This window comes from Selaginella moellendorffii, unplaced genomic scaffold (assembly GCF_000143415.4).
Source record: "Selaginella moellendorffii unplaced genomic scaffold, v1.0 SELMOscaffold_142, whole genome shotgun sequence".
Lineage (NCBI taxonomy): Eukaryota > Viridiplantae > Streptophyta > Lycopodiopsida > Selaginellales > Selaginellaceae > Selaginella > Selaginella moellendorffii.
In genome coordinates, this window is record NW_003314403.1 from 146,191 (window position 1) to 168,896 (window position 22,706).

Genomic DNA, 22,706 nt, shown 5'->3' on the forward strand with positions numbered 1-22,706 from the left:
CCAGTGAATACAAACAAAACAAAACCCCCAAGCAAGATCAAACTCGTCAACACATAGCTCCAAAATGTAGCGCACCACATCAGGCAAACCACCAGTTACAACGGCCAGGCTATAGGCAGATCACTAGGCAAAGAGACGCACGGCACACAGTCACGACCACAGCCAGAAGACACAGACAGCATTAATAGAACGCAAGGGAAGCAGATGGCCATGAATTTAATTACTACCACAAGCCAGACACAAGCACCCAAGCACCAAATCCAACAGCGAAGCAAGACCTTGAAACATCCGCCGATGTCATGGCGCACTAGAACTGGACAACAAATGGGAAATGCATGCATGCGCAAGGAAACAAAGGGCTTTTGCAATTGCGGTGTTTGGTGTTGAAAACTGCTCTGATTTTTGTGCCAAAAGCTCTTTTTGATATATAAGAATCAGTATAATACTTTTTTGAAACCTTAAGAATTTTGTATTTATAGGACCTTGAAAGACAGAAATTAGACCTCAAGATGCAAAAAAAAGTTTAAGAAGCCAGCTTTCAGACATTTACTAATTCTAATGGGTTTACATAATTTTATTAATTATATGAATGAGTCCATTATATGCTCGGGATATCCACTATGGTCAGGTCGTATGGTAAATTAATCTAGTCAACTTTCGAGGGTGTGAAACCCTTGTTTGCCCTTAGCTATGGGACTGCGAATTCGATCCAAGAAATTGTCTCCTCCTTTGCAAGAGAACCAAAATTCCATGGCGGAGGATCCGGAGAATGAAGAGCCAGTGAGTCCCGTTGGAAGAATGCTCATCCAGCCTCGACTTCATTGCACCATTCTCTGCATCATCGGCTTTCAAGACACAGTCAGCGTCCCTGGAATCAAGAGCAAGCTCCTCCAAACCTTTGCCAAGCACAAAAGATTCAGTAGCATCATGGTATGTTCAACTTCCCTCGCTTCAATCTCTTAACGCCTCTCTTTCTTGGGTTTACAGCAACTCGATGGCTCTGGACGCGAGAAATGGGTTAAAACTCGAGTCAACATAGAGGAGCACGTCATTGTTGCAAATATCTTACCAGAGGCCCAGAAGTCTGCTTCGCCGGTTGAGGACTATGCCGCTGCTCTGGCCGTCGCTCCACCGCTCGATCCAAGAAAGCCACTCTGGGAGGTCCACATACTCAACGTCCCGTCGTCGGATTCAGCTGCCAGTTGCATTCTAAGAGTCCACCACTCGCTCGGCGACGGCATCTCTCTGGTTTCCCTGCTTGTAGCAACACTCAGAAGTGTGAGCGATCCAGAAAATCTGCCAAGCATGCCACTCCCACCTCGAAAGCAGCACCCGAAAGGGTTCTTCGCGGGACTCTGGTTTGTCCTCTGGACAGTGCTTGCTACGCTGTGGTACACAGTAACCGAGGTTGGGAGATTTGCAGCAGTCACTTTGTTCTCCAAGGATAGTTCCACGCCAATTAAAGGGTCTCCTGGAGTCGAGCGCATGCCTAAAAGAATTGCATCCACGGAGATATCACTGGAAGACATGAAAACTGTAAAGAAAGCTGTGAATGGGGTACGTTACCTGAACACCCTCTGACTGACTTGGACGTTGGATTCTTTTTTCCTTGTCGCAGACGATCAACGACGTCATGCTCGGATTTGTTTCAGCAGGGATCGCGAGCTACCTGCGTGAAAAATCGCCAAAACAAAATTTTGAAAGCCATCGCATGCATGCAACGGCATTAGTAAACATAAGAAAATCCCCAGGCTTACAGGCAAGTGTAGAATTCTTTCAAGCATGGCCCTCACCGTGTTTTTTTCGTTGTTGTCACAGGAGATAGCAGACATGATGGAGGGATCATCCAAAGCACGCTGGGGAAACCAGATTGGTTATTTGGTCATTCCCATTCCACTGAAAGAGCACACTGATCCACTCGAGCATGTCCGGTCTGCAAAGAAAATCAGCACTAGGAAAAAGCTATCACTAGAGGCTCCATTTACCTATGCAGCCGGCTCCTTGACGATGAAACTTTGTGGACCAAAGGTCAGTCGTATGTCTTCGTCGTCCTGCAAGATTGAAGTTATTTCACTCGCAGATCACAGCGGATGTCACATACAAAACGCTAGCAAATACAACTTTCTCGATCTCAAACGTCATGGGACCTCTCGAACCCATGATGCTCGACGGCAACCCAATCACCAGCATCGTTCCTACAGTCGTCGGACAGCCTCAGGTAAGCTCTCTTTGACGAGGATCGACTAAACCATGTTTTTTTTTTTTATCAGTCACTCTTCATACATCTCCAAAGCTACGCTGGAAAAGCAAAACTAGTGGCCACTGCCGCCAAAGACATCATACCAGATCCTCAAAACTTGCTACAGCACTGCAAAGATGCGCTAGAAAGGATGAAACAAGCAGCAATCACAGCAAAAGAGTGGACATCTTAGAAAAAAGCAAGAACACAAAAGGACTTATTAGACATTGTTCAAAGAGGTCGAAAGGAACAGCCATTGCTGGCTGCTCCTCCGCTACCCTTCTATCTTTCCAGTGCCGTGAGCAAGATCGTAGATTCCGCGCGCCTGGATATCGAGAAATAAGGGCGAAATCTGAGAGAAAAGAGGGGCATACCGTGTAGAATCCCGTGAAGAGCATGAGAGCGCCCGGGATGAAGACCGCAAAGATGCGATCGTATGGCATCTTCAAATGCACCAGTTTGTCCACGCTCTGGAGGTAGCGCTGCTTTTCCCTCACGCGACGAATCTTGTCCGCGTTCATGGCGCCTTCTCCTCGCTCAAAGCCCTAGAAATATCGATCCCCAAGAACCCTAAATAAAAGATATCAATGGCATAGTGCTGAGCGCCATTCGCGATTCCAATGGCGGAGATTTTGCAATGCGCGAGCTTGGGCCGGCATTTCCAGGTAGAGCGCTCCTCTCTCGCACAGCAATGGTGTGGATTTCCAGCTCCTTCGTCTCGGCCGGCATTTGGTGGCTCGTTGGGCTTGGCGAGGAGGAGGAATGGATTGAGCACGGTGTGCATGGCTCATCCCAGGAGAATTAAAATGGTAGCGCAGCAGATTAGAAGGGAGGTCGGGGAGATGCTCATCAAAGACAAAGTTTTGATGCAAGCCATTCTTCCGGAAGCGGCTCTCGGTGCTGACTTGTATCTCTCCTCCGTGACGACTATCAGTGATGTAGAAATCTCGCGGGACTTGCAAGTAAGTTCTCACATTTTTTTCAATGCTTTCTAGCCGGACTTCTTTCCAAGTTTTTACTCTTCCACTCTTCCAGTTTTTCCTCTTTCAACCTTGTCTTCATTGTTTCCTTTGGGCTTGAGCGCTTCCTTTTTGTTTTGTTTCTTTGAGTATCTTGGCCGACTCATAGTTTTCGGTTTTCTTACGAACGGTTCTCTCCAGGTGGCCAAGATCTATATCTCCGTGTTTGGCGACGAGCGAGGCAAAGAGATTGCGATAGAAGGTCTCAAATCTCGAGAGAAATACGTGCGAATGCAGCTCGGGAAACGCATGAAGCTAAGGCTAACTCCCGAGGTTCGTTTCATCGCGGACGATTCGTTCGAGAGGGGTGCCAGGGTACGTTACAAAACTTCCACGCTCTCTCGCGCTTATCAAGTGCTTTGGTTTGCAGGTGATTAAACTCCTGGATAGACTGAAAGAGGAAGCGGAGAGAAAAGAGCGCGGCGAAACTATCCCCGACCGCTCCGACGACGAAGACAGTGACTTTGACGACGATGATGAAGAGATAATCTTCGTGGAGTAGCAAGCAAAGCTAAGCAAGATTCGTGCGAATTCTTAGTGAGATCGACGACGAAGAGATCATCTTCGTGGAGCAATGATCAATCGACATCGTGTCAAGCGATTGGTTTGTTGATTTCGTCTCTTCTACTTTGCGATCGTGTCACGCCACTGGGGGGCTTGATCAAAAGGAAGAATCGAATCGAATTATTTGGACAAGACCATGGAACGTGCGTTAAGAACAACTCATGGTCAAGTGAGTGGAAGAACAATTTTAAAGAGCTTTGGATGGGAGTACGACAAAAAAGGCCAGGCCACACCATGGCGTACGAACGAATGCGCCAGAATCGACGGTCCCTCTTGCTCCCTAGCCTAGGGCAAATATTTCTCGACATCGACTTGGATGCCTACATTGTCGCCCTTGTCGCGATCGATTGTCATTGTCGGTGGTTCTTGGCGTTTTTCCCCTGCGATTCAGCGCTGATGTCTGAGGCGATGGCGATGGATGTGCTTGTGATCGCGCACTGAGCTCAATAAGATGGATCGCTCGTCTGAATCGGTGTTGCAAGGTAGTAGAGCGACAATGCCGCTAGATTGCATCACGGAGGACGATATTCCGCAGGCATCTGTGCCTGTGCCATGCTCTCCTCGCAGATTTTCGTCGCTTCCCAAGGCACTGGAGCAGGTATCGAGAAATTTGCCAAAGAAGGGATTCCGCTCCTTCTCCCACACCGGAATCTACTATCCCAAGCGGAGCCTGCCCGAAGAGCTCGATGCCGATGTCAAGTGCGTTCCAAAATTCTCCGCGCTTGCGTTTGGAAAATCCAAGATGGAGCTCGCTGCAAGCCAAGAGGCTCAAGAAGTGTCTACGAGCGAGGTAAAATCCTAGAGAAATCCTAGGAGGACTTTTACATGGTTTTGGATTTGTGTGTTTGGCAGAATGTGCTTCCCAGGGCGTGTCGTATCAGAGTAAACATTGTCGCCGTCAAAAATCTCAAAAAAAGAGTACGCGATGTCGACGTCAAGGTGGCTGGGCTCAAGCTAAAAGTGGAGAACCAGTCGAGACATTCTAAGCAGGTACACAAGCTTAAAACCCAGTGAGATCTGAGAGCTCGGTTTGCCATAGGCCTCGAGGATTTCCCCAGCGTCTGAGAGCATTTTAGCGAGCTTGTGTAGTTGTCCGTTTGAGAGGTATATCGTGGAATGCACAGAAAGGAATGTGTGATTCACTTGATCATAATAGCGTGGACTAGGTTGCTATGCTGGAGTGGATCGCCAGGTGCGGTCAGGCAAGAGAAACAGGTCTTGTCCCCACATTCGCGAGCAACATTTCCTCTTTTTTCTTTCCTCTGCTACCTGACCGCTTCTCTGTTTTGGGCTGCTCTCAGATTCGGGTCGGAGCGATCGAGCAAGATGGATCCGTTAAAGTTAACCAGAGCTTCACTTTTGACATCAAGGATCCAAATGTACAATTTTTGCAGCTTTGCAAGTATTTTCCTACTGACGAGTTTGGGTGGTTGGACAGAATGCAGTTCTGCTGTTACACGTCGTTTCTAAGACACGTTTTGGAGGAGAAGACTCGCTTGGGATTTCTACGGAAGTTCGTGTTGCTGATCTTCTCGATAAAAAGGGAGGTCTGAGGAAGATGTCTTTTCTCCTTGTGCCACCTTATTGCTCTGTTTCATTTCAGGTGGTCAAGATGGAAAAACCAAGTGGTATGATCTTTTTTCAAAGACTGGGAAGAGACTAATGCCGGGGAAGGTGATCAGTCTGTTTGCTTGACTTTTAAAAATGTTCGTTGTTGTCGTGTATTTGCAGGTTTTAATGGACATAGTTGCAGGAATAGCTGAACCCGAGCATGATATCAGTGTTTTCTTGGGTACATGGAATGTAGGAAACGCAAGACCGGTATGTCAGCTATAATTCTGGGCCAATTTGCTGATCTTTGGCAGCTCAGGCTGCGGATTTGTCATCGTGGCTTCCTACAAAGAGCGAGCACGAGCTGCTAGTTATTGGTGCGCAGGTAGAAAAGTCTTTGTATGTTCCTGAGGACTGCATAACGCCATTATTTATTTCAAGGAATGCGATTATCCGCCTCGACCACCTTTCTCGGACTGTGCCAAAGACTGGATAAACAGTGTAAAGTATGTTGTGCTTAACATGGGCGTAATGTAGGATTTTATTTTTTCTCTGAAAGATTTTGCAGTTACATGCAGGTCTTGCATAGGCCAAAGATACAAACTTGTTTGTGCTGTGTCACGAAGCCAGATCCGTTTGGCGGCGTTTGTGCGAGATGATGCCGAGGTAACTTTTTGTTTTCTACACAAGTGTTCTAGATTCGCTATGCAGAAAGCCATATCGGAGATGGATAGTGGAAGTGAAGCCACAGGAGTGGGCCATGTCGTGGCAAACAAAGGCGCGGTATGCATTGCTTTTAAGGTAACAATTCCTTATATTTTGGTCTGTGAATGATCCTGTGCTCGTTCCTTCAGTTTTGGGATACGGATTTGTGCTTTGTAAACTCACATCTAGCTGCACACATGGGATATTGTGACGTGCGAAACGGCAATTACCGAGGTTCAGTAGGACGTTAATTGTATATACTATAATGTAACTGAAATTCTGATCTGCAGAGATTGTCGAGAATCTGAGCATTGGCTATCAAGGAATGGACATTTTAAGTAAATTTCATCATGTTTTCTGGATGGGAGATTTGAACTATCGTCTGGATTTTGAAAATGTCGAAGAGAGAACAGTTTCACCGGAGTGAGTAATGAACATAGTAATGCTTATTTTGACGTTTTGGAGCAGGAAAGGCGTCTGGCAAAAGGTTGTCGATCAGATCAATGCTGGCAATTACAAGGAGCTCTTGGATCACGACGAGGTTTTGTTTGTTTCACATGTCCTTGGACTTCATATTGTGATTATCTCAGTTGACAAGAGAGATTGCAGCGTCAAGGGCTTTTCATGGATTCAAGGAAGGGAACATTGGTTTTGCTCCAACATTCAAGGTATAGATGCTTATCCGAAAACTAGGCTTCTTATCACGTTTATTGCAGATGATTCGGGACACTTTATCTTCATACAATGAGAAACGTCTCCCAGCATGGTGCGATCGTATTTTGTGCCGGTCATTTGATGGGTGCTATATGAGACCAACTTCTTATTTTTCAGCGCCTGAAATCTGTACTAGGTACCTCTTCATACGTCAACTTACCAGACACTAAAGCTGATAAACTGATGGTAGTGATCACAAGCCAGTGGGGGCAACCGTGTCACTTACAGCATATGCGCTTCCTTGCTTGAACTTCGATGCTGACGGGAGAAAATGGCACATACTTGTAAGTTTCATTTAACGCGTTAGACGTACCGAGCTTGATGCTTTCGTGCCAGCTTACGTCACTGGAGGCTCAAGGATTGCGGTCGTCAGATATAAACGGTTTTTCAGACCCGTAAGTGGTGTTGCTTCTTTCACTCAACTTCTCCCAGGTACGTGTCTTTTGGAGGTGCAAACCTGGTGAGCGAGTTTCACTCCAAAGTCAAATATCGAACACTGAATCCAGTATGGGATCCTGCGAAGGTAGCTCTTCCTCTAGCTGATTCTTTCAATGACTACAACTCGTATTTGCATCTGCCAAGGACCTGCCTAAGCTAGTTGTCACTGCAAGCTCCCTTCACCGGCTGGAGCACGAATATTTGATGTGCCATGTTCTTGACTATGACTTCACTTCGGCTAACGACACTCTTGGTAAGGCCAGCCCCGTCCCATTCTTCAGGATGATTGGATAGCATTCTTTAGGATTCGGAGCAATTCCGCTCAATGGTGTCGTTGCTGCATTCAAGCGAAGTCCGGACGAAGTTGCTCAGTTTAAGATCGAGCTGCTGCACCGCGGCCTTCCCGCTGGCATCCTCAAAGGTGGGATGAAGCTAACGTGGGAGAAGAGCTTGGTCAAGCAAAAAACTTCTCTCGCCGATAGCTTGATTGTGCGGACTTTGACACTACGGAAGAGTTTCAAGAAGACGTTCTTCGCTAGAGAACACTTCCAGTGAGCCATGGACGACGGGTGGGTTGGATCTTCTTTTTCATTCATTTGGTATGATCTGTTTTAATCGTTAATGTTGTGTTTCTAGGCTTTACGAGGTAGTTACTGTAAAGGGTCTCATTTTCTTGGCGTGGCCTGGCGTCTTCTGCGCGACAACGAGCAAGGTATGGCGACATTCCTCCAACCCATCTAGCTAGTTTGATCTCTCCTCTTTTTTATTTTCTTCAGTTAGTAGTGATGGATGAATCTCCTCCCGAGTCGTCGTCCCGGGTAATCAAGCTCAAGGGGCTGTTCGGGCTTTTGATCGACACCCAAGACGAGACAGTGATCCGGCCCTCGACGATGCCGTTCCCTCACCTCCAAGCCAATCCCAACTTTGTGGATGGCGTAGCTTCCAGGGACGTGGTCATAAGCGACAGTCCCTCCATCTGGGCCCGGGTGTTCCTCCCCGAGAAGGCCAGCCTCGTCCGCGATGACAAAGCTTTCAAGAAAGTCCCAGTGATCCTCTACTTCCACGGCGGTGCCTTTGTGATCCTCAGCCCCGACATCTCTTTCTACCACCAGTACTGCGAGAAGATCGCCAGAAAGACAAATGCGGTGGTGGTGTCGGTGGACTACAGGCTGATCCCAGAGAATCGTCTTCCTGCTGCGTACGACGACGCCTTTACGGCTCTGAGCTGGTTGAAGACTCAGGCCACCGCTGCAAACGAGCTCGTCGACCCGTGGCTGGCGACGTACGCGGACTTCGGCAAGATCTTCCTTATGGGCGACAGTGCCGGAGCCAACATCGTCCACCATCTTTCAGTGCGAGCTTCTTCGAGTGACTTGGAGCCGCTGGCGATCAGAGGACAGATTTTGGTGCAGCCGATGACGGGGGGCCCGGACAGGCTGCGCTCGGAGGTTGTGGGTGCTAAGAACGGATCATTCTCCTTCCAGACCAACGACTGGTTGTGGAGACTGGCTCTTCCCAAAGGCTCCGACATGTCTCATCCGTATTGCAATCTCCCGGCGGCTGTTATGGAGCTGGCAAAGGTTCCTCTGCCTCCGGCTCTGGTGGTGTTGGGAGGAGTAGACTGGATGCACGACAGGCAGTTTGAGTACGTCGCTTCGTTGAGGAAGACCAAAAAGGAGGTGGAGCTTCTCGACTATGAGAAAGCTAAGCATGGCTTCTTCATCTACGATACCGAGGAGACAGGCAATTTCCTTCGAGCACTGGCTGGCTTCGTCACCAAGCGCTCCAGGGAGGCTAGAGCATGAGTTTAAAGTTTACCAGTTAGATAGAAGCGAGTTACCTCCCTTTTTTTTCAATCTTCCTTCTAATTGTGAAATCTTTTGGCAAATGTCTCGGCCACGAGCAAAGGAAACGCAATTGTTGCATCGCAGTGAACCTGTTCTTCAAAGAAAAAAGAATGGTTGGAGGAGATCAAGAGAGAAACTTGTTTGGTTACCTTGACAGGATCCGAGTCTCCGCGAATTTTTCCCCAGGAGATGGCTTCGTCCGGCCTCGCACCAGAGTCACTACCGTCAAACTCCTGAGCTGTGTTGATAAAGACGGAGAAATCAGCACCGTTTCTCATCATGTTGGCGTTGCATATGTGATGCTTTGGAACTCCGCCGCCGAGGACGATGATCCCAGTCTTACGGAGGCCCGCACGAACAGCCTCATTGTTCATGCCTCGTATATCTACGCGAGAGTGAAGTGGAGGTCAATGAACATTGAATCTTTTTTACCTTGGACTATATCAATCACTAGCCCTGGATTCCGAAAGGATTGGAAATAAATCATATCACCTAAAGAGCCGTCGGTGAGAGCAGGGCAGTAGATTGGAATACCATTCTGTAAGCCAGTTGACGAGTCACAAGGATGAGTTTTGGAAGAGCTAGTTTACCTTTTGAGCCCAGTAGCAAACGGAAGAAGGATGGTTGATCTCTCTCCCGAGTCTCGCGATCACTTTTGATGGCGTCCAGACGATTCCCTTTCAGAGTAAAGCTGAGGAGGTTAACCGTGTTGTTACCAGGAAGCTGGAATGGAAGTTCTAGTACCTGCTGTGTCTGCTCGACGAGAAGTTGATCGAGTATAGGCACCACCCAGTCTTCAAACTTGCAGTAATTCTCGTTGGGGACCAGCAAGTTCCCGATGCGATTCAATCCTTTGGAGCGAAGCTGAGCACCAGGCAATGCAAAGTCTCCCATATAAGTCGGGCAGAGGCATTTGATCAAATCCTCCTCGATTCCTCCGGCAGTGGTCACCAAAACATCCACCTACGAAGATCACCACCATTGATACAGTTGATAGAGAAAACGAAAAAAGAAAGCTTTTACCATGCGGTGCTCTACGAGAAAACGAATGCTCTCTCGAACACCAGAGGAGATGAGATTGGACGTGAAGCCCAGGAAGATCTTACACTTCACACTCTCTCGAAAAGAGGGCTTTCGCTCTTCCTCTGTCGCATCCTCTGCCACTGGCTCCATGCTCAGCCGCCAATCTAGCTAACAAACAGGAATTTCCTTCAAAACTTCGCGAGAAGAAATATTACCATGTCGTTGACAGTAGAGATCGCGCGACCGAGAAGCGATGCTTGGAATCCAGTCCGAGCCATCGACGCGAGGAGATCGCCGTAGACGACGCCACCATTGAAATCGTAGCCTAGAACCTCGTCTGCACGGCCTCTAAGCGCCTGCGATGGGCGCATTACCGATTCGTGCACGCTCCCCGGCAGCATTTCATCCTCCTCTCCCATCCAAAAACCCTAAGCCCTAAACTTCTTGCCATGGTATCTTATCCCACGGATATTCGTATCGCCTTAAGCAGAGAAGCCCTAAATTCGCCATAGCCAAGGGTTTGCGAGCGAGCACAGCAGGTAAGATCGCTCTACGATAGCAAAATCCAACCTTTTTCTTGTGGCAGCGCTGTTGTTGAGCGATTTCGTCCGCCGCGCCTCTCGACTTCTTCTTTTTTCGATTTTCCTGCCACTGCCGAAGGATTGAAAGGGTACTGTGCATCGTGTTTTTCATCTTTGCCGTGCCTGCGGCTTTGATTGCATCGTCATTTTTCGAGTCATTCAAGCTGGTTCCTCACAGCAAAGGGGATTTTGTTTTCCATCTGAGATATGTGTCATTTTTGAGTGCCTGCCATGCGCACTTGTGCGTCGTTTCCTCGCCATGGTTTTTACCTCGCCCCTGTGGTCTGGCTTGAATTGCCTGGTCCTTCCCGGGTCCGGTGTAGAGGGCGGTTAAGTCTGTGTGAAACTCGCAGCCATTTTGGCTACTGCTGCTCTCGATACTCCAGAGACAAAGGCGGAGGCTGGTATCATTTAGTTAAGGGAAGCTAGCTTGTAGTTTTTTCGTTTTTTCTTGTTCTTCGTGTTTCTGGTGACCACCGAAAGCGTGAGATGGACTGCTCAATGGCAAGCTCTGCTGCTGCTGTTGCTGATGAAGCCGGAAGACTGGAAGACATTGAAGCTGTAACGGCCCAACTCTGGTCCGTGAAAGTTGCCGACTTCTCGGAGTTTGTTATGGAACGTCCCGAGGCCGCCTGCAATGAAGAGAAGATTGAGGCCGCCTGCAAGATTGCTGCCGAAGGCTCGTCTGCCTTGAAGCATGGTTTTTCGCCGTCGTGGCTCTGTGCAATCTGTCTGGAGAAGATACGAGTGGAAGACACGGCACAAATCAAAGGCTGCGACCATGCTTACTGGTACTTCATGCATGCATTTTGATACAACGCTAATTATCCTAGCTCTTCTTCTTTTCTGTTTCCAGTGCGAACTGCATCCTGAGATGGGCTTCCTACAAGGAAAGTCCATGGTGTCCTCAGTGCAAGCTTCCATTTTCTTCTTTGTTTGTCTGCAAGACACTTGATGGAAGGTACGGTTTGTGATTTTCCTTTTCATGGTTTTCATGGTATACTTTCGTCTGTCACAGGATGAGTGACTTCATGGTTGAAGAGAGCGTTTGTCTTCTGCTGAGGTCCACCTGGTTCAAGCCTCTCCCTCCTGCAGCCGCTCAAGAGCCAGAAGACGTTGAGGATTACCAGGACGAGGATGAGCTTTACGAAGAAGAGTATTACTACACTTCGAACGTCCGGCTGGGTAACAGGCGGTGGGGTGACAGTGGCTATGTTCGTGGTGGGAGAAAGGAAGCACGCCCAGTAAGCGTTCGTCAGGTGACAGCCGGTGAAGGAAGTGCTTCAGGCGGTGGCAAGGGAAAAGACGTTGTGAAAGAAAGCGTGAGCGTTGGACGACGAGCGAAACGGGCTCAGAAGCGTGTGGAAGCTGAGCTCAAGCTCAAGCAGAAGGATTGCAGCGACAGCACGCTCGTCTAGTGTCAATCAAGGTATGGATTCGTAGGATTTTGTTTCTAGAGTTTCTAATACTCGATTCTTCCTTTCTCAGAGACGGCACAGGAATAAGATCCGATCCAGGTATGGATTTGTGGTTTCTTCATAGGATTTCTTTTCTAGAGTTTCTAATGCTCGATTCTTCCGTTCTCAGGGACGGCACAGGAATAAGATCCACTCAGAAGCTTTTTGGCTGGAAGTCTAAAGGTTCCTCTTTACGATACAATAGAAAACAAGCTTGTGGTATTAGTTTTTCCTCGTTTTATATTTGTGGCAAGTGAAAGGTCAGGGGTTTCTATTCGAGAGCTTTCCACCATCCGCCCGCCACCATTGCAAGTGCTTTGCTTTTTGTTTTGTTTTGTTTCGTTGGCTTGCAGTGGACAGGAAGAGTCCATCAATCAATCAATCAATCAATCAGAGTAAATCAATCACAAGCAGAATTGCTCGCTCACTTTCAGCAAGGGGTGGCGGAAGTTTTTTGTTTTGGGCGAACACACCACCTTCTGCTTAAACACTTCGATGTGTACTACGGCTCCTGTGCTGAGGAGACCACGGCCCAATGGGCATTACTGGCCATGGAATCCAAGCTCGGTACGGTGCTGGGGTTTATTTGTCCCCAAGAGAGAGGGAAGGGGGTAAATAAACGTGACCAGTGACAAGTGGTGTCTCACTGCCGGGTAAACTCTCAACAAAGCTGCCCGTCACACAGCCGACCATCACACACTACTTGAATGCCCGTGCCCCAGTGACGGCTACGTACGCTAAAGCTGAAGTTTTTACCGCCCGCATTAACTCTAGTTGACCGCGCCACGTAGGCGCGGTGACAAGAGGTTTTTACCTCGTCGTCTCTATCGCAGGAAATCTTTCTTTTGCCCTTATAGCGGTGAAGGGTCGTCACGCGCCAAATGCCCCATTTGTTTTCGCGGCGGGCATGGTGATGATCCAGATCGACCAGGCGACGCAGCCACGGCGCGCTCCATCTCTCTCCGGCATTGGCATCGATTTCGAGCAAGGTTCTCTGTAGCGATGGATTTCTCTTGGGCCTTTCTTTCTAGAGAGTCGGTAGATAGCGTCGCATCGCATTGCAGCTCTTGCCGGGGAGAATTCGCTGAGGCTGCTGCTGCTGCTGCTGCTTGTCGATTCGATTCTTTGTCTGTGAGAGAGGTGAAATATTGGCTTGTTTGTTAGGGAAGGGGTGCGTGTGTTTAGTTTCGGTTCGTTGTCAAGCTGTTAGAGATTTTTGGCTGCTACGCTTGCATGTTTTTCCGTGATCCTTGATTGCGTGGTCGGTCGCTCTCGAGAGTTTTCGCTATCCCTTCATCATAGTGAATGAGCTCTGCCGCACCTGGAGCTTCTTGTTTTGGGTCAATTTCTACACCTTTCCTTTTCTCGCTCAGAGGTTTTTGTCTTCCATCGCCTTTAGTCTCCGTTGCTCCCCTCCTTGACGTCGTTTTTAGTTCGTTTGTTCGTTCGTTGCTTCGCCTGCGAGCAGAGGAAGGACCACTTTGATTCTTCTTAATTGCACAAACATCATCCTGCCTGGGTTTGTTTTTTGTGCTGGTCGCGAATCAGCGGCAGCATGCCGACGATTGATTCTCTCCGCAGAGTTGAGTGAGAGCTGAGCTGCGTCTAGCTTTTTCTTCCAACTTATAAGTAAGCAGGATAGCTCTCACTTCACACGAACAGAGCTTGTGCTTGACATTATGGAAGCGAGAGCTGTCTTTCTTGTCTTGTTTGATTCGAGCTGAGAGCTTATCATTCTTTCTCCTTGAGTGTTTTTTCTTTATCTTTTTGCTTGTTTGTTTGTGTGTGTTCTTCCAGCCGCGTAGAACTCGCGAGCTCTGAGCGCTACTGCCACTGCTACTGTTGCTCCTAAGTCATTTCAGTGCATCTCTGTTGCCTGGCCAGAAACGCAAATCATATCCGCTAAGGGAGTTGTAGCTAGCTGTCACTACACTTCTCTATATTAATTCTGGCTCTCTCTCTCTGGCTTAGCTCCTCTGGCCCTGCCACTGGCTGGCTGGATGGTTTCTTGCTGGGAGGCAGTTTCATCAGCTCATATCTTTTTCTACGACAATGGCGACGATCGAGGTCACGAGCAACCGCAGCAGCAGCAGCAGCATATTGCCTTGGTGATCTCCGGCGAGCACAGTTTTTGAGAGCTGCTGCTGCTGCCATTCCTTCCAGCTGAGAAGCTCGATCGAGCTGAGCCGAAGATGGAGCTGCTGACTTACATGGGATCGCTGCTGGGACTCTTGGCATTCCTCCAGGGGGTGATGCCTCCGGAATTCAGATACATGCTCAGCAAGTGTGGCCGCTTCCTCTTCGAGTACCTCTCCTTCTACAACTACTTCGACATATACGAGTTCGACGGCATGAACTCGAACGAGCTCTACAGCTGCGTCCAGTTGCACCTCAGCTCCTCCGCCTCCACCGCAGCTCACCGCGCGACGCTCTCCCGTCCCAAAAACTCCAACAAGATCACCTTCGGGCTGGCCAGGAGCGAGAGCGTCACGGAAACTTTCCGCGGCGCTCAGGTGATGTGGCAGCACATTATCACGGAGCGCCCCGCGCAGTTTAGCCTCTGGGAGCGCAGCCCCGACGAGCGCAGATACTACTCTCTCAAGATCAAGAAGCAGGACCGGGAGCGAGTGCTGTCAGCTTATCTCGAACACATCATCGAGCACGCCAAGGAGCTCCAGCACGGAAACCGGGACAAGCTGCTCTACACCAACGCCAAGAACTCGTACAACTTCCACCGCCAGCCGTGGGAGAGCGTGCCTTTCAAGCACCCCTCGACGTTCTCGACGCTGGCCATGGACCCCGTGAAGAAGCAGGAGATCATGGAGGACCTGACTGAGTTCATGAAGGGCGAGCACTTCTACCAGCGCGTTGGTCGAGCCTGGAAGCGGGGATATCTTCTCTACGGGCCGCCGGGGACGGGCAAGTCGAGCATGATCGCGGCCATTGCAAACTTCACGGGATACGACGTCTACGACATGGAGCTGACCGAGGTGGCGAGCAACGCCGACTTGCGGAAGCTGCTCATCAAGACGACCAACAGGTCAATTATCGTGATCGAGGACATCGACTGCTCCCTCAACTTGTCCGATCGCAAGAAGCTCAAGGAGAAGAAGATTGGAGAGCCGCCGCCGTCGCTCATGCCCGCCAAGATGGACGACGAGCCCAGCCGGGTTACTCTCTCCGGACTGCTCAACTTCACGGATGGCCTGTGGTCTTGCTGCGGGAGCGAGCGGATCATCATCTTCACGACCAACCACATCGACAAGCTGGATCCGGCGCTGCTCCGCTCGGGTCGGATGGACATGCACATCTTCATGTCCCACTGCACCTTCCCGGCGCTCAAGATCTTGGCGACCAACTATCTGGGAATTCGTGATCACGAGCTCTACGATGATCTGGAGCTGGTGCTCGAGGAGGCCAAGGTGACGCCGGCGGAGGTGAGCGAGATCCTGATCAAGAAGAAGAAGTTCCCGACCGATGCTTTGGAGAGTTTGCTGGAGACTCTGCGAGCTGCGAGGGACGTGAAGCGGAAGGAGATGACTCTACCAGATGAAGCGCTCGACGAGCAGCAGCAGCAGCAGCAAAACCATGTGGCGATGGATTTCAAGGATAGTTTCAAGGCGCCGGCTGACAAGATCGAGCAACAATGCAACAACGCTGCTTTTCAACCGGACAAAAGCTCTCCTCCTTGCGTCGCCATTAGTTAAAAGGTTTGATTTGATTCTTCTCGTGATTTTGTGCCCATTCTTACATGACTTTTATCCAGTTCCAACTCCACAGGAACTGTTCTCGAAGAACACGAGAATCCATCTCCATCGTTGCGGATGAACGGCCCAGATGTATCCACATGTTTTTGAAGAGTTTAAAAAAGTTACGGTCAAGATTTGTCCTCAACGTCCAAACTGTCTGTTGTCTCTCCTAAAAGCTTTCTAGTTTCTTCTTTCTTTGCCTCGCAGTGTGTGTTGTTTTAGGGTTCCATTCGGCGATGGCGGCCTTCTTCACGCTCCCGGAGCTTCGATCGGAGCTACACGCTCTCGGCCACGACGATGTTCCCGATCATGTCATTCTCGCATTCTTGTCGCAGCTCCAGATCACTGTCCCCAATTGCTTCAAGAGCGAAGATCGCAGCCCTTCCGATCCCTCCCGGCCGGCATCGAGCTATCTTGATCAGGATTTCGATGAGGACGTCCCCAAGAACACTCGGGATAGCTCTCCTTGGGAGCTAGAAGGTATGAATCAGCAGCACAGGTTCTCGCATCGCAATGTTAGATTCGAGGACAGCCGGGAACTCCAACTCCAGGAGCAGCTCCTTGCGAAATCCAGCAGCGCCTCTTCTTCCAGGCCGAGCACTCCGCCTCGTTGCAATGTGGGCCTCTTGGCCTCGGACTCCGACTCCAGCAAGGAGAATCGAGAGATTTCTCACAGGGATCACGCCTCGCAAGCACAGCAAATTGGTGGTGGATCGTCGCGGCATGTTCTTCAGCCGTGCGACAATGTGGTATCGTCCACGTTTGACTTTGCGTCCAAGGCCTCTCCGGTGGTGGACGAGTACTTGTATCCTGGGGAGATCTTAGAACAGCTCAAGGAGCGCCAGAGGCCTGTATCGTGTCCAGTGCTGCAGCAGGAACCATCCGAAGATCTTTTTTCGGATCGTGACCGAGTAAGATCTTTGTCGGCGAGACACTACCGAGAGCGTGACGATTACCAGCATGATCGCCACCACCACCGTCATCGCTACCAGGAGGAGAGCTCGGACTACAGCTCAAGTCATCGGAATTCCAAAGGTGGTGGTGGTTCCCGTAGAGTTTACCATGAAGAGAGCTCGGAATATAGCTCGAGCAAACGTGCCAGTGGCAAAGATGGGAGCGCGTCGGAGGTCGACCACTCGATAAGTTCGCTGGAAGTTGAGGAAGCTATTGAGAACTTTGGGATCAATCTCAAGCCTCTCAACCTGGGGGTTGTCAGATCGCACAATCTGTTTCATCCAAGAGCATCCAAGCTTCCAGCCGCTGCTCCAGTCTCTGAGGATGATTGCTTTGCCAGGACTGTCACTGAGTCTCATGCAGGTAGTATTGTTGGTTCCTCTTTTATTTCAGTTGCTTATAGCGCTTGCAAACATGTAGCAACGGAAGAGAGACCTTTGTCTGGAGGCACCAATCGATCAAACTGCGCTGCTTGCCAGCTCTTGCGAGACTCGGGAACGCCAGAGTTCAGGCATTTCTCCATGAAGAAGCACGAGACAGATGGTGAAGACTCAATCAATTCTACTCCACGCACATTTATCGAAAGAGTGTCAGACGATAGAATTCAAAAGAGCCCGAGCCCTGCATTCCGTGAGTCTATTTTTTAATTCTTAGGCAGGTTTCACCACCCTCGTGATTTTCCGTGTCTGCAGAGCGTCGTGCAAGTGACATAAAGAGCCATTCTCCTTGCCTTTCAGATGGATCGTTTGGTGCTGCCAGCAAGAAGGCGGTTGTCCGGCGAGGGAAGATTGACCGTGTGGCCAGGTTGGTTGTAGTGTTTCATTTTCTTTTCTCTTAAAAACTCACTGACTGGTCTTGTCAAGGTTTGCTGAGATGCAAAAAGTGTGGAACAAAGATCATTTCTTGCGAGCTACAAGTGGAAAGCGCAAGACGCAAAGCTTCCACCGCATGTTTGCGGAAATCCACGCATCTAATGAGAGACTGTATGCAGCATCTAGAGCAAGGTAGACGGCAGCCTTTTTGTTTTGCTCACTCAACATTTTATTTGCAGATCTGTGATGGGAGTGCGGGAAGAACAGGATGTCCAACCATTCGTTCTGACTACATAAAAATATTCATGCGTAAAGAAACGCACATTTGTCTAAAGGTAAAACAAATAGAAATGTATTCGTTGATTGCATCAGAGACTCGTTTTCTTCTCCTTTTTTTTTTCGTTTTTACGTTTTTATTTTTCTTTCCCGCCACAACCCTAACAGGGATGGAGGCAACCAACTCTGACGAAGTTCACTTCAGTACAGGCAAGCCTCGTGATTTTTTATGTGATCAGGCGTGTAACCGTGATGCTGTGTCCTGACAGCGCCTCCGAAACGAAGAATTCAGTTGCCGGACGGTGAGATTTGTTTCAGCAACTTGTGCATAGAGAAAACCTCTTCGTGCTTGCAGTTCACGACTATGGATCAACTACCGAAGGCTTAGGTGAACGGTTGCAACGGAGCTTTTATTCGCCTAGAACACATACTGTGAACAAGCTACTACGGCTTGTTGACACAGTAGGGACTGTCCAGATGCGAGCACCTCCACAGAGTGGGAAAACTTCTCTGCTTCAGCTCGCGGACGCGGCGGCAAGACGTTCACCGCGTTGGAAACACGTCTACTTCATCAGCTTGGCTTCAATCCATTTAAACTTCGACGAGCAGTTCGTGGCCAAGTACTCAAGTATGTCAGTGATTTTTTCGTCAGCTACGACCACTAACGTGCTTTAGTTCCTAGAGGGGGCCTTCAACGATCTTTTCGAGCCTGGCGGCCCGAAAAGGCTGCTCATCGTCGACGAAGCCGACGGCTCTTATGCCGACGAAATGCCGCTTTGGAACGTTATAAGGTCGACGCAAGAGGAATATCGCAATAAGGAACGAGATACAACATGGATTCCCAACCTCAAAATTATCATCTCGTCGGGATTCGGAGCAGAGACAGTTTTCATGGCAAAGTCGGCTCCTGGAAAATGGAATGACGAGAACCGAGTACTTTTAAGGTAAAAATTTCTTATCTTTTTCGAAAAGTTAATCTAACAGGCATATCTCCAGCCAGACCTGCAGGCTCCCATGGAGTCGCTATACAGCTCAGTGATTTGGAAGCCATAGAAGTTTGGACAGGCTGGCTTGCACATAATGGCCTCCCGCAGTTGAGTGACGGACTCCGGGATTATGTTTTTCGAATGACAGACAAGCAACCGGGAGTCCTTGCACATGTCCTCGAGTTGCTCGAGTCCAGGGGTGCTGGAACGAGGCATCCATATGCAGTAGAAGACCAGTTGTGGTCCAAGTTCTCCAAGCCTGAGTTTCTATCTGGCTTGTCTGAGCTGCGGAGCATATGCATGTAAGCGCAGCTCTCCTCTCCTCTCCTCTCTTTTTTTTTTTGCTTTTTTTTGGAAGCTGAGCTCTTTTGTAGATTCCACCACCTCGTTCACGAAGCTCCTTATCACGCTGTTGCTATGAAGCTCCTCAATTTTGACAAGGTAACGTTAGACATATGTTTGTTTGTGTGTCAATGACAAAACTTAGTTATTGTCAGGTTCCCGATTCTATTGTCCGGAACGAGGAACGGGGGCCAATGTACAATATGGTCCTCAGGGGACAAGCGATAAAAAGCGACGACGGATACTACAGTATGATATCCCTAGCACACGATTACTTCTACAAGAAGCACCTATACAAGCGTGGCTGGTCGGCGAGACGGATCGACCACATGGGAATCAAAAAATTTATGCGGAGGCTGTTGAAGCAAATCAATCCGGCGGTGCTTCGAAACTGCTCTGGAGATGCATTGGAAAAGATACAAGTGGGGATACACCGGTAATCTTTACTTTTCTTCGTTTTTATGACAAATGTCGTAGACCTTGTGTGCAGTGCATTGTGCGCGGTATTGACACAGCCCCTTTGGCCAAACATTGATCTCGGTCCTCGGCTTGAAGGGCGTGGCTTGCACGAGTTCTACGTTCAAGACATAGGCTGGCTGATCGAACTGGAGACCGAGGTGTTGCGGAAGAGGGATCTGAATGCTAAAGTTATGGAGGGCGAGAGGTACCACAGCATGCGCAAGAAAAAACAGCTCAAAGCCTACGTCTTTATCGACGTGACCAAGGAGATGGTGGTGACAGTCTACCGCGACTTTGCAAAAGAGTTTGGAAAGAGGTTTGGAGCAAAGTTTGTGGCCGTGCTGTTCTCGGACGATTTCGAGTCTGCCACTCTGTTTCCGGACGAGATCACGGTTCCGTTCTGCGGGCACAAGACGGACGCCAAGGCCGACACGAGGCAGCGAAAGAAAATCGAGAAAAAGGACAAGTGCTGCCATCAATAAGATGAGAGAAAGTTTGATTGTGCGATGAATGAAGAAGGGACAGAAGAGAAAACAATATCTATCAGTGGTTTTTCTGCAACAATGGATGCTAAGCATAACGCCAACTTGATCTCTGCAGCTAAGCATGACCGCCAGCACATGAACTTTCGAGCGTTTCTATCTTGTTCTTTGTTGGCGACTGATTCGATTTCTTTATTGATAATACTAACTATATCATATGGTTTCTACTCCGTGCTGGTGTTTGGTGCGCTCGACCTGCGTACAATGTCCTCGTCGGCCACGGAGCTGAGAAAGCTCTCCCGGCGATGAATCTTTTGCTGGCTTGCGCTTGTCACCTCCTTGAATCTGGCCAGCTCCGCCAGGCACTCGGCCGCCTCCACCAGGTTTTCCAGCCTCGCCACCGTCTCGATCAGTAGCGACGTGAAAGTCGCCACCGAGAAGTTGCTCGCGCTCCGGATGGACTGCATGCTCAGCGACGTGTAGCTTCCCATTGTTGCCAGGCGATGGATGGTTCGTGGTGCCGGATCGATGGCGCTGCTGTTAGAGAACGGACTTTCGGGGTCGGTGCTGTACTCGAAAGTTGGCGGAGTGTTGCTGGGCTTGCGGGTAGCGATCATGGCGGTGGCCATGGTCGGGTGTATGAAGAGGTGCGAGTGGGCGTCGATGAATTCCTGCAGAGATTCCGTCGAGGCTGTCATTTGTACGAGCAGCGCGTCCACATTCTCCTGGCAGTGCTCCATGTTCCGGATGTTGACGCTCACTTGCCGCAGTAGCTCTGTCGCGCTCTTGGTCACTTTCAGGATTTCGGTGCCAAACACTTGTCGCAACTCATATGGTGCCTGAGCATTCGAATGTGTGTTGAACTAATATCTTTATCAGTGCTATTCACGTACCTGGACTTCTGCTCGTACGCAGCCGTGTAGTGCCATGGAAGCATACGCGCAGTGCCGAAGGGCCGCGCCAACTTTAACATAGTGCGGCCAGGGATAGCCACACTTGAGAAACTTTCCGTGAGGTGGCTCCCATCCTGCAAAGTTGGCCTGGCACGATCAAAGATGACAAAAGAGAACATTGATCAGCATGTGTTGATTGATCGGCACTGTTTAGATTTTCTTATCTCATACGCACCAGAGACTCTTCCGTCTGGCTGGACGACAGCAGAGCTCGGTATTTTACGTAGATGTCGTCGTTGTCAGCCCGGTTTTGGATCTCCTTTTCCATCACGGCTTGCATTGTAGTCTCTGGAATCTTGAGATACTCCTCGACCGAGCCTGACATTGAAAGAGACAAGGCATTGACGGTGACAAAAGTATAAACAAATGCTTCTTAGATTTATACCTTGTAGACAATCAGCGAGAGTTTCGAAGTTGCGAGAGGAGAGAGCGTGGAGATCCTCTCCAGCCCAGACTGGGAAAAGAAACATGCATATAACCAGGCTGATGCCACAGCCCACCAGGATCGTAAACATCCGAGTGGAGGCTGTTTTGAACGAGGTTTCGGACGTTTGGTAGCTGGAGACGCTGATAAGACTGAAAGTGAGCATGAAGATGAGCAGACCGTAGTCATATTTGGCCTTGAGCTTCGGGATGAAGCGCAGGAAAGTTGCCACGGCACCTGTCGACTCGTCTCTTGTAGCAGAAAGAAAGAAAAGAGGGATTTATACCTGCCAAGAACACCGATGTGATGATGATAGATGCTTCTCCAATGTGGCCACAGAAATCGGCCAAGTGGGCGATGCCCAGTCCCAGAAATGCCGCTGCAAGTGTTCCCAGGCCTCTGTTAAGCCCCTTGCTTAGCGTAGCACCTGGCAAACAAGATTTAAGCTGCCTGGCTCGGGAAGAAAAACAAAGACCCGCTTTTCCACATACCCACAGTAAACTCGAACACTACCACCACGGTCATGATACCCACAGTAAACTCGAACACTACCACCACGGTCTTGATCGCCCAGATCGCATTCTCGCCCAGGAGTCTGGGTGGCTCTTCCACCAGCATGAAGAGCGAGCTCAAGCTCAGCGCCAGTCCAACCTTGGCGGCATGGATCAATCTTCGAGGGTCTTGGAATAAGAACCATTTCGACCAATGTTGCTGCTGTTGCTGCTGCTGCTGCTGCTGCTCTTCCCCTTGCTGCTCATCTCTCTCTCGGATGGGTTCAGGAGACACCCGCACTTCAACAGCACCGCTCTCGTTCTGCATCGTTCTTTCTGATGATCCGGTATCCGGAACGAAGTGGCAAAGCGGATCGTGTTGAACTTGTTGGTGGAACGCAGAATGTGGCAGGGCGACTCAAAGGTCATCTAGGCTCTCCACCCAAGACAAAATTGACTTATAAAAAAGAAGGTAAAATGAAAAACCAATGTAATACCATCATTGAAAATCTTTGGGCAACTGCCACTGCATCCAAGCCCAGCCAATAAGAGCAAGACAGGCACCACCACTACTGACCTCAGTCTCCACCACCTTTTGTCATTTCTTAGCATGACAACAAGATACGCACGAATTTCTCTT

General features: G+C 49.4%; 10 protein-coding genes and 1 long non-coding RNA gene across 16 annotated transcripts; 8 read left to right on the forward strand and 3 right to left on the reverse strand.

The window, feature by feature from the left end:
* Positions 1-559: 559 nt before the first annotated feature.
* LOC9645775 (O-acyltransferase WSD1) lies at positions 560-2,526 on the forward strand. Its single transcript, XM_024666512.1, has 6 exons — positions 560-930; positions 988-1,557; positions 1,619-1,759; positions 1,819-2,028; positions 2,081-2,218; positions 2,271-2,526. Exons 1-6 carry the CDS (start codon positions 691-693, stop codon positions 2,430-2,432), a joined length of 1,461 nt encoding a protein of 486 aa, XP_024522280.1. The 5' UTR covers positions 560-690; the 3' UTR covers positions 2,433-2,526.
* LOC112343299 lies at positions 2,407-2,806 on the reverse strand. The gene is made up of 2 exons (XR_002991231.1): positions 2,614-2,806; positions 2,407-2,564 (listed from the first exon to the last, which is right to left on the reverse strand). It is a non-coding gene; the product is annotated as an uncharacterized LOC112343299 (long non-coding RNA).
* Positions 2,807-2,838: 32 nt separating this feature from the next.
* On the forward strand, positions 2,839-4,019 carry LOC9645751 (probable ribosome-binding factor A, chloroplastic). The gene is made up of 3 exons (XM_002992755.3): positions 2,839-3,201; positions 3,400-3,573; positions 3,629-4,019. Exons 1-3 carry the CDS (start codon positions 2,860-2,862, stop codon positions 3,758-3,760), a joined length of 648 nt encoding a protein of 215 aa, XP_002992801.2. The 5' UTR covers positions 2,839-2,859; the 3' UTR covers positions 3,761-4,019.
* Positions 4,020-4,119: 100 nt separating this feature from the next.
* Positions 4,120-7,859, forward strand: LOC112343300 (phosphatidylinositol 3,4,5-trisphosphate 5-phosphatase 2B-like). 2 transcript variants are annotated; one of them, XM_024666514.1, is made up of 20 exons: positions 4,120-4,612; positions 4,675-4,812; positions 5,124-5,201; positions 5,261-5,369; positions 5,426-5,496; positions 5,554-5,643; positions 5,693-5,758; positions 5,815-5,879; positions 5,952-6,039; positions 6,085-6,174; positions 6,228-6,312; positions 6,369-6,501; positions 6,547-6,619; positions 6,669-6,746; positions 6,795-6,928; positions 6,983-7,076; positions 7,129-7,187; positions 7,225-7,315; positions 7,375-7,483; positions 7,535-7,859. In XM_024666514.1, the coding sequence occupies exons 1-20, from the start codon at positions 4,274-4,276 to the stop codon at positions 7,783-7,785; spliced, it is 2,241 nt and encodes a 746-aa protein (XP_024522282.1). In that variant the 5' UTR covers positions 4,120-4,273; the 3' UTR covers positions 7,786-7,859. The 2 variants fall into 2 exon arrangements, with proteins under 2 accessions (XP_024522282.1, XP_024522283.1); XM_024666515.1 differs by having other exon boundaries at positions 7,525-7,722.
* Positions 7,689-9,160, forward strand: LOC9645752 (probable carboxylesterase 120). Its single transcript, XM_002992756.2, has 3 exons — positions 7,689-7,799; positions 7,867-7,942; positions 8,007-9,160. The coding sequence occupies exons 1-3, from the start codon at positions 7,789-7,791 to the stop codon at positions 9,033-9,035; spliced, it is 1,116 nt and encodes a 371-aa protein (XP_002992802.2). The 5' UTR covers positions 7,689-7,788; the 3' UTR covers positions 9,036-9,160.
* On the reverse strand, positions 9,076-10,519 carry LOC9645753 (deoxyhypusine synthase). 2 transcript variants are annotated; one of them, XM_002992779.2, is made up of 7 exons: positions 10,316-10,519; positions 10,101-10,268; positions 9,822-10,040; positions 9,668-9,754; positions 9,510-9,615; positions 9,227-9,462; positions 9,076-9,166 (listed from the first exon to the last, which is right to left on the reverse strand). In XM_002992779.2, exons 1-7 carry the CDS (start codon positions 10,517-10,519, stop codon positions 9,095-9,097), a joined length of 1,092 nt encoding a protein of 363 aa, XP_002992825.1. In that variant the 3' UTR covers positions 9,076-9,094. The 2 variants fall into 2 exon arrangements, with proteins under 2 accessions (XP_002992825.1, XP_024522290.1); XM_024666522.1 differs by having other exon boundaries at positions 10,101-10,264; positions 10,316-10,407.
* A 51-nt stretch (positions 10,520-10,570) lies between these two features.
* On the forward strand, positions 10,571-12,430 carry LOC9645776. The gene is made up of 6 exons (XM_002992757.2): positions 10,571-10,639; positions 10,687-11,472; positions 11,538-11,642; positions 11,700-12,110; positions 12,170-12,198; positions 12,269-12,430. The coding sequence occupies exons 2-4, from the start codon at positions 11,171-11,173 to the stop codon at positions 12,097-12,099; spliced, it is 807 nt and encodes a 268-aa protein (XP_002992803.1). The 5' UTR covers positions 10,571-10,639; positions 10,687-11,170; the 3' UTR covers positions 12,100-12,110; positions 12,170-12,198; positions 12,269-12,430.
* A 577-nt stretch (positions 12,431-13,007) lies between these two features.
* On the forward strand, positions 13,008-16,036 carry LOC112343303 (AAA-ATPase At4g25835-like). 2 transcript variants are annotated; one of them, XM_024666521.1, is made up of 3 exons: positions 13,008-13,127; positions 14,110-15,848; positions 15,905-16,036. In XM_024666521.1, the coding sequence occupies exon 2, from the start codon at positions 14,331-14,333 to the stop codon at positions 15,843-15,845; it is 1,515 nt and encodes a 504-aa protein (XP_024522289.1). In that variant the 5' UTR covers positions 13,008-13,127; positions 14,110-14,330; the 3' UTR covers positions 15,846-15,848; positions 15,905-16,036. The 2 variants fall into 2 exon arrangements, with proteins under 2 accessions (XP_024522289.1, XP_024522288.1); XM_024666520.1 differs by having other exon boundaries at positions 13,008-15,848.
* A 70-nt stretch (positions 16,037-16,106) lies between these two features.
* LOC112343302 lies at positions 16,107-18,019 on the forward strand. The gene is made up of 5 exons (XM_024666519.1): positions 16,107-17,204; positions 17,262-17,471; positions 17,534-17,645; positions 17,705-17,845; positions 17,893-18,019. The coding sequence occupies exons 1-5, from the start codon at positions 16,124-16,126 to the stop codon at positions 17,948-17,950; spliced, it is 1,602 nt and encodes a 533-aa protein (XP_024522287.1). The 5' UTR covers positions 16,107-16,123; the 3' UTR covers positions 17,951-18,019.
* On the forward strand, positions 17,950-20,277 carry LOC112343301. 3 transcript variants are annotated; one of them, XM_024666517.1, is made up of 9 exons: positions 17,950-17,988; positions 18,098-18,139; positions 18,199-18,231; positions 18,285-18,557; positions 18,612-18,873; positions 18,930-19,217; positions 19,290-19,356; positions 19,413-19,693; positions 19,748-20,277. In XM_024666517.1, exons 2-9 carry the CDS (start codon positions 18,100-18,102, stop codon positions 20,196-20,198), a joined length of 1,695 nt encoding a protein of 564 aa, XP_024522285.1. In that variant the 5' UTR covers positions 17,950-17,988; positions 18,098-18,099; the 3' UTR covers positions 20,199-20,277. The 3 variants fall into 3 exon arrangements, with proteins under 3 accessions (XP_024522285.1, XP_024522284.1, XP_024522286.1); XM_024666516.1 differs by having other exon boundaries at positions 17,957-18,139; XM_024666518.1 differs by having other exon boundaries at positions 17,957-18,139; positions 19,735-19,895.
* An 88-nt stretch (positions 20,278-20,365) lies between these two features.
* LOC9645754 (aluminum-activated malate transporter 9) lies at positions 20,366-22,603 on the reverse strand. The gene is made up of 6 exons (XM_002992780.2): positions 22,106-22,603; positions 21,862-22,002; positions 21,537-21,812; positions 21,327-21,469; positions 21,092-21,238; positions 20,366-21,037 (listed from the first exon to the last, which is right to left on the reverse strand). The coding sequence occupies exons 1-6, from the start codon at positions 22,392-22,394 to the stop codon at positions 20,423-20,425; spliced, it is 1,611 nt and encodes a 536-aa protein (XP_002992826.2). The 5' UTR covers positions 22,395-22,603; the 3' UTR covers positions 20,366-20,422.
* Positions 22,604-22,706: the final 103 nt, after the last annotated feature.

Excerpts from the sequence above, each read along its gene's own strand:
- LOC9645775 (XM_024666512.1), top strand. The coding sequence starts at position 691 with ATGGGACTGCGAATTCGATCCAAGAAATTGTCTCCTCCTTTGCAAGAG. Across the intron at positions 1,558-1,618 it reads TAAAGAAAGCTGTGAATGGG|ACGATCAACGACGTCATGCT; the intron begins GTACGTTACCTG and ends TCCTTGTCGCAG. Across the intron at positions 2,219-2,270 it reads CAGTCGTCGGACAGCCTCAG|TCACTCTTCATACATCTCCA; the intron begins GTAAGCTCTCTT and ends TTTTTTTATCAG.
- LOC9645751 (XM_002992755.3), top strand. The coding sequence starts at position 2,860 with ATGGCGGAGATTTTGCAATGCGCGAGCTTGGGCCGGCATTTCCAGGTA. Across the intron at positions 3,202-3,399 it reads AAATCTCGCGGGACTTGCAA|GTGGCCAAGATCTATATCTC; the intron begins GTAAGTTCTCAC and ends GGTTCTCTCCAG. Across the intron at positions 3,574-3,628 it reads CGTTCGAGAGGGGTGCCAGG|GTGATTAAACTCCTGGATAG; the intron begins GTACGTTACAAA and ends TTTGGTTTGCAG.
- LOC112343300 (XM_024666514.1), top strand. The coding sequence starts at position 4,274 with ATGGATCGCTCGTCTGAATCGGTGTTGCAAGGTAGTAGAGCGACAATG. Across the intron at positions 7,077-7,128 it reads GGAGAAAATGGCACATACTT|CTTACGTCACTGGAGGCTCA; the intron begins GTAAGTTTCATT and ends CTTTCGTGCCAG. Across the intron at positions 7,188-7,224 it reads ATAAACGGTTTTTCAGACCC|GTACGTGTCTTTTGGAGGTG; the intron begins GTAAGTGGTGTT and ends AACTTCTCCCAG.
- LOC9645752 (XM_002992756.2), top strand. Across the intron at positions 7,943-8,006 it reads TCTGCGCGACAACGAGCAAG|TTAGTAGTGATGGATGAATC; the intron begins GTATGGCGACAT and ends TATTTTCTTCAG.
- LOC9645753 (XM_002992779.2), bottom strand. The coding sequence starts at position 10,519 with ATGGGAGAGGAGGATGAAATGCTGCCGGGGAGCGTGCACGAATCGGTA. Across the intron at positions 9,755-9,821 it reads TCGTCGAGCAGACACAGCAG|GGAATCGTCTGGACGCCATC; the intron begins GTACTAGAACTT and ends TTACTCTGAAAG. Across the intron at positions 9,167-9,226 it reads GAGACTCGGATCCTGTCAAG|GTTCACTGCGATGCAACAAT; the intron begins GTAACCAAACAA and ends TTTGAAGAACAG.
- LOC9645776 (XM_002992757.2), top strand. The coding sequence starts at position 11,171 with ATGGACTGCTCAATGGCAAGCTCTGCTGCTGCTGTTGCTGATGAAGCC. Across the intron at positions 11,473-11,537 it reads GGCTGCGACCATGCTTACTG|TGCGAACTGCATCCTGAGAT; the intron begins GTACTTCATGCA and ends TTCTGTTTCCAG. Across the intron at positions 11,643-11,699 it reads TGCAAGACACTTGATGGAAG|GATGAGTGACTTCATGGTTG; the intron begins GTACGGTTTGTG and ends CGTCTGTCACAG.
- LOC112343303 (XM_024666520.1), top strand. The coding sequence starts at position 14,331 with ATGGAGCTGCTGACTTACATGGGATCGCTGCTGGGACTCTTGGCATTC.
- LOC112343302 (XM_024666519.1), top strand. The coding sequence starts at position 16,124 with ATGGCGGCCTTCTTCACGCTCCCGGAGCTTCGATCGGAGCTACACGCT. Across the intron at positions 17,472-17,533 it reads GAGCCCGAGCCCTGCATTCC|AGCGTCGTGCAAGTGACATA; the intron begins GTGAGTCTATTT and ends CCGTGTCTGCAG. Across the intron at positions 17,846-17,892 it reads TATGCAGCATCTAGAGCAAG|ATCTGTGATGGGAGTGCGGG; the intron begins GTAGACGGCAGC and ends TTTTATTTGCAG.
- LOC112343301 (XM_024666516.1), top strand. The coding sequence starts at position 17,959 with ATGCGTAAAGAAACGCACATTTGTCTAAAGGTAAAACAAATAGAAATG. Across the intron at positions 18,140-18,198 it reads CGAAGTTCACTTCAGTACAG|CGCCTCCGAAACGAAGAATT; the intron begins GCAAGCCTCGTG and ends GTGTCCTGACAG. Across the intron at positions 19,694-19,747 it reads ATACAAGTGGGGATACACCG|TGCATTGTGCGCGGTATTGA; the intron begins GTAATCTTTACT and ends CCTTGTGTGCAG.
- LOC9645754 (XM_002992780.2), bottom strand. The coding sequence starts at position 22,394 with ATGCAGAACGAGAGCGGTGCTGTTGAAGTGCGGGTGTCTCCTGAACCC. Across the intron at positions 22,003-22,105 it reads AGTGTTCGAGTTTACTGTGG|GTGCTACGCTAAGCAAGGGG; the intron begins GTATCATGACCG and ends CTTGTTTGCCAG. Across the intron at positions 21,813-21,861 it reads CACATCGGTGTTCTTGGCAG|GTGCCGTGGCAACTTTCCTG; the intron begins GTATAAATCCCT and ends ACGAGTCGACAG.